This window comes from Giraffa tippelskirchi, chromosome 13 (genome assembly GCF_054371585.1).
Source record: "Giraffa tippelskirchi isolate mGirTip1 chromosome 13, T2T-mGirTip1v1.2.pri, whole genome shotgun sequence".
NCBI lineage: Eukaryota > Metazoa > Chordata > Mammalia > Artiodactyla > Giraffidae > Giraffa > Giraffa tippelskirchi.
The window spans coordinates 105,079,101-105,085,100 of NC_137287.1; the positions used below are offsets into that span (position 1 = coordinate 105,079,101).

The 6,000-nt window shown below is 48.8% G+C and overlaps 1 protein-coding gene across 1 annotated transcript in view; it reads left to right on the forward strand.

Moving 5' to 3' along the window:
• Positions 1-5,781, forward strand: part of CHMP4B (charged multivesicular body protein 4B) — a 46,292-nt gene extending 40,511 nt beyond the window's left edge. Inside the window, exons 2-5 of the mRNA XM_081559757.1 lie at positions 442-619; positions 2,430-2,544; positions 3,573-3,699; positions 4,907-5,781. Of these exons, the coding sequence (XP_081415883.1) occupies positions 442-619; positions 2,430-2,544; positions 3,573-3,699; positions 4,907-4,971 (485 nt within the window). The 3' untranslated portion in view covers positions 4,972-5,781. The remainder of the gene's footprint in view (positions 1-441; positions 620-2,429; positions 2,545-3,572; positions 3,700-4,906) is intronic.
• Positions 5,782-6,000: the final 219 nt, after the last annotated feature.

Genomic DNA, 6,000 nt, shown 5'->3' on the forward strand with positions numbered 1-6,000 from the left:
GAGCTGCTGGGTTTTGGGGGTGTCCACTATGTTAAATGTTGTGCTAAGTGTTTCCATGTATGTTATCTCATTCACATGAACCTATCAGGGAGGCTCAGCAGCTCACTGAGGCTGACAGCTGGCATTTCAACCTGAGGCAGTTTGACTTCAAAGCACTCTCTTGTTTGAGGTGCCTTCCATGCTTTGATTTATGCTTATGGTTACCAGAGAGTGTGAACTTTGGCTTAGTGCCTGGCTGCATTTTGAAGAATGTGAATTTTGTATAGTTGTCTCAGAATATTGAATATGCTGTTTGTGGAGAAGAGAGTATTAGCCCTCTGTTGTAGTGAAAGCAGAAACTGAAGTGCATCCATCCCAATTAGGAAGACGACTCAGTGAACTCTAGGACGCTGCCCTGTGTCCAGGGTCTCTGAAACCCTGTTTTCTTCCCCTCTCCTGCAGCGGCACTCCAGGCCCTGAAGCGCAAGAAGAGGTATGAAAAGCAGCTGGCGCAGATTGACGGCACGCTGTCAACAATCGAGTTCCAGCGAGAGGCCCTGGAGAATGCCAACACCAACACCGAGGTGCTCAAGAACATGGGCTATGCCGCCAAAGCCATGAAGGCTGCACACGACAACATGTACGTGGTGCCCGCTGATGGAGGGGGGCACACACACAGAAGGGCATTGCTGGCCGTGCCAGGCCTCAGTCCCAGGCCCCTTGACTTATCCATTCAAGCACCCAAGTTTGTTCTCATTGTCATCTTTTTTGGAACTCTTATGAAATGGATTGTGTGTCCTGCTACCCCCAGAAGCAGATCTCATGGAATGAAACTGTTCTCTGAATAATTCAGGGTTATTGGAATGAATAGAGTTTTAAGCTGGAAAGCTTTGTCTTCTTAGAAGGTTCTCTTACCCAGGCCTCTGATCATCTAGGTGGGGAAGTTTGTCCCAGGGAGGGAAGGTGACTTGCCCTGGGTTATGGGGGAACTTGGATAGAACTGGGATTAGAATCAGTTCCCATGACTTTCTCCTGGAGCTGTCAGGGGCCCTGAAAGGTGTGGTACATTTGAGGGCTTTAGCTCGTTCTCTTCCTGGGTCTGTTTTTGATGGAATTTTCCCTCCCCGTCACTCTTGGGCTTTGGCTTTCATATTGACAAGTGTCCTTGACCTCTGCATTCCTTCCTTTATGTGGCTACTTCTCATATTCTGTGGCCTAAGAAACCAGATAACTGAGCTGTTACATTTGTAATTAAAGGCCAGGTTAACATTAAGCCCCAAATGAGGACTTCTCCCAAATAGAACAGAATTCTGCATTTGTTTTAGTGCTTGAACTTGGCATCATATATTTGGGGGTGCTGGGAGCCCCTTTTTGCTTCCTTTTGGGTCCTCAGACATGCTTTAAAACAGAGGTTGGCAGAATGTGGCCTGTGGGCCCCAGGCAAGTCCCCTGCTGCCAATTTCTGTAAATAAAATTTTACTGAAACACAGTTGTGTCCCTTAATACACACTGTCTGTGGCTGTTTTTGTGGCACACAGCAGGCTTGAATTTTTGCAACAGAGATCATGTGGCCCACATATTCTAAAACATTTATTACTATTTGGCCCTTTACGGGAAAAGTTTGCTGATCCCTGCCCTAGAAGTGTGGGATTGCAGGAAAAGTAGCCTTCAGATAACTGAGCTACTGTCTGAGGGGATGTTCGTCAGACTGAGCTTCCTGAGTGAGGTGTGTGTCCCCTTCATGTCCATGTTCTCCACAGCACAGCACCTCTTAGTGAATACTGTGCTTGGAAATACACGTGTGTGTATTATATTGATTGATTGTAAGTTTATTGATATTAGTGACAGTGCATAGGAAATAATCTGCATTGTTTGCTTTTCCTTTGGGGCCTTGTAGAGGAGCCACAGTGGATTTGTGTAGATGGGAAGGCTAGTCACGTTGTGTGGTTCTATTGTAGGATTTATGATTTTACTTGTTGCTGTGCAGAGTTGCCCTTGAACTTGAAGAGCTATTGATCCAGGAGTTCCCAAGTCCCAGGGTCTCATCTAATGTGTTTATCAGCTTGCATGAGCGACTCTCACAATGGCATCTAACTTTGCCAGCTTCATTTCCTCAGGGTGTTAGACTGGGTGATGTCTAAGGATGCTTTTGTCCTCTTGATTCTGTGATCCTCTAGTTTAAAAGAGGAAAGAAGACAAAGACAAAAAAAAGGAATTCCACGAGAGTTCCCTGGTGGTCCAATGGTTAAGACTCTGTGCTTCCACTGCAGGGGGCTTCAGTTCGATATCTAGTCGGGGAACTAAGATTCCACATGCCACTCAGCATAGCCTAAAAAAAAAGGAATTCCTCAGAGGGAGTGATTGTGGGGCTGGGGCTGGGCAGCAGATCCTTGTTTCTGCCTCACAGACCCTCTGTACATAGACTAACACAATGCTCATTTCATTTAAAGGGACATCGATAAAGTTGATGAGTTAATGCAGGACATTGCTGACCAGCAGGAACTTGCAGAAGAGATTTCAACAGCTATTTCAAAACCCGTAGGGTTTGGAGAAGAGTTTGACGAGGTAAGTGGTTTCGTGCCAATCACACCAGCTTCTCAGCTGATGCCCGGGCTGCCTCTGATGTGCAGTTGAGGCCTCTCCAGCAGGGACTATGTGGTCTGGAAATCACCAGGTCTCCTCCCTCCAGAGACCTGAATGTAGACACAAGGTGTGGCATGAACCCTCCCAAATTCCGAGTTTTGAGGGATGCTTTCAGTGTTTAGGGGAGCTAAGGTGGAGTAAAGGGACCTTTGTCAGGACCTCTCAGCGGACTTCAGATCAATACTGGTTTCAGCAAGCAGTGACCCTGCACCCTTCCGTGGTGGGCCCCTGGGCTCAGAGCAGGGGCAACTGAGGTCACCATGCCCTGAGGAATTTACAGGGTCTGCCCTCAGACAGCTCTGCTGGGAGATAAAGGTGAAGCCAAGGAAGGAACGTTTACATCTGATCCCTGAAGGATTCATCTGGAACTTGGCCACCTACCAATTTCTGCCATAGCAATTGGAGCCTTGAAGCTCTTAGGTTTTTAAAACACAGTTACATGCTCCGTACCTCATTCTGCCTTAGATTTGAGTCCACTGAAGGTCAGGGCCTCTCCACCGAACCTAATTCTTTGTGCTGATTGCCGCTGTATAGCTGAGAAAGCAGCCTGTAGCTCTTACCCTTGGCTCCCAGCACCAGAGTTTTCATGTTTTCAGACTCGAGTTCGATGGATTAGTCAAGTTCATTTCAATTCAGACATTCCTGAACATTCACTCAGTGCACCCAGTTCTGAGACAGAGATAGAAATGAAAACAAGATGCTCATTTCTTTTCTCAAGATGCTCCCAGCTTGGTGCAGGGACCCCACGTAGACATCAGTAATTGCTCGATAGTGTGCTCCGTTCACCAGTTGAAGTGTGTTTAGGATGAGTCACAGAATGTGCACTTGGAATCCATCTGCCCTGACCTCAGAAGGGACGTGTGTCCCCTGAGCCGTCGGGTAAGAGGCACCACAAGAGGGGCTGGGGTTCCCCAGGGTGTCGCTCTCATTTTTGTGTTTGCTTTTCCCAGGATGAGCTCATGGCAGAATTAGAAGAACTAGAACAGGAGGAACTAGACAAGAACTTGCTGGAAATCAGTGGACCGGAAACAGTCCCTCTACCGAATGTTCCCTCTATATCCCTACCATCAAAACCTGGTGAGTACTTCTTATCCACAGTCATGACACACCCATGACCCATGGGGTAGGTAATCTTGTGGTCTGTTGGCTTCAGTTTGGGTCCTGAGTTGCCCAGAGTTGAGGACCAGGTATCTGCTGTGACAGCCCTGAAGACAGTGTCACCCACTTTTTCCTCGTCTCTTAACCTTGGCACTGTTGACATAGCCTTACCATTCTTTTAGTGGGGACTGGGAGGGGGCCTGTGCTGTCCCCTGTGGATGGTGAGCAGCACCTGTGGTCTCTGCCCTCTAGATGCCAGTGGCATCCCCCTCCCCAAGTTTTGACAACCAAACATGTCACCAGATTTTGCAAGATGTCCAAGGACTGTGTGGGTGGGGGAGGGGGGAAATCTTATCCAGTTGAGAACCACTATTCTAGAATTGCTTTCCCTGTGTCACCAAACAAGATGAGAGTTTACGTCCAGGACGGCTCTTGCTCCCTGTCTGGTATCTTGTGTGGTGCACAGCTGGGGTTCATAGGTAGCCCCACAGGAAGGAAACAGCTTTGGGATTTTTAGAGACCTTGTTCTATAAAACCTTCATTTCTTTCTTTGAGCCTCTCCTCCCCCATTATTTCACCTTTGGGTGGAAGTAGTCCACCCAGAACTTCTAGAAAAGGTGAATCAGCTTGATTTGGCATGGTGAGAGAACCCAGGGAGCAGGGTGTGACCAGGCTGTGTCCTCTCATCCTCCCACAGGTCAAGGGGAAGTGGCCCCTCTGGTTGAGTTGGCTGCCCGGGGTGGGGTGCAGGCCTGAAAGCTGAAGGGCGTCTGAAAGCTGTCTGGCCAACTGCCTGTGGTATACAGAGGTGGCTTAGGCCCTTGAGGTGGAGGGGAGTGGCTTAGATTAGAGCTCTTCTGGGTTCTTCCCACTCTTCCCCACGTTGGATGCTCTGGCCGGAGGCCACGCGTGGATCCTAATGGACTCTCAGTATTGAATCCTCCCCGTTTTGTCTCGCTCTGGTGTTGAGGAGGGGAGGTGCTGGGGAAGCTGTGCCTGGTTATCTGGAGTTCTGCATTGCAGCTTTTAGGCACAGAGAGGCAGTCTGCTGATCGCCTGGAGACGCGGCGGGCTGCACGAGCAGGGCTGTTTGGTAGACCCTGTGTAGCGCAGCCCTGGCATCCAGCCAGAGCGCGTGGAGAACACAGCCACCAGTCTTCCTAAACAGCCTTTTCTGTTCACACAGCCAAGAAGAAGGAAGAGGAAGATGATGACATGAAGGAATTGGAGACCTGGGCTGGAACCATTTAACCGGTCCAGTGCGGGCTGGGCCCAGAGAGACTCTGGTGGCCTGCGTGGCGGGCAGGCGCGTGCGTGTGCGGGGCAGGCCAGACATGGTGCAGGCAGGTTCCATCGCTCTCGAATCTCCCTCCAAAGCAGTAGGGCCGCATCACTGCTCACTCCGCACAGCATGGTCTGCACCCAGCGGGACAGGCGGGGGGGAGGGGGTGGGGTGGGGTGGGGTGGGAGGTGCCTGCTGTTTATAATGTTGAATTTCTGTAAAATAAACTGTATTTGCAAATCCAACATTGAGCTTCTGGACTACGCTAACTCCACTGCTGAACCTCAATGGCAAGGGTCGACCGTTTGCAGTCAAAATGACCTGAAAATGTAGCCTCTGTCCTTTTAAGTCAGCTGACTTGTCACACATCTCTTTGTAAGACATGTATGGTACTTGCAGAAGAGTCGTTTTTTAAAAGCCATAGGCTTTTCCTTGTCCTTAGCTGTAATAATGCATCTATTTTGGTTTCCTCGAGAGCTGTATTTCTGTCCATTACCTGTGTACTGGCCCCTGTGTTTCCCACTCTGGCCCACTCCTCACTCCCATTCCCCTGGTCTTTCTGGAGTTTGTGACACTGATTTGAAATGGATGGTGTTCTCTTGAGAGTGTGTGAGATTGTTTGAGTTAAATTCCAGCTATACATTTTTCTAACATAGCTCTAAGGTCCTTGTTACTGTTTGTGATAACTGATAGATAACCCATTGGAAACATGTGCATACATTTATATTCAGATGAAATTATGGTTTGCACTGTCTATTAAATATCTCGATTAATTTTCATACTTTGCCGTTGTGTTTAATCAATCAATCATTGGCTTTGGGAGGTGACCCTTTCCCAGCCAGTGTGGTGTCCAGGGGAGTCTGGAAACATGGAAGACCCAAGCATGATGTGTATCAACAATTTGAACCGAGAGCAGAGTGTGTCTTACTGGAAACATGCTTAGGTTCTAGAAGCCCTCACCTTGTTTGGGGACCCCCTGGGCACAGTTCAGGAGTGAG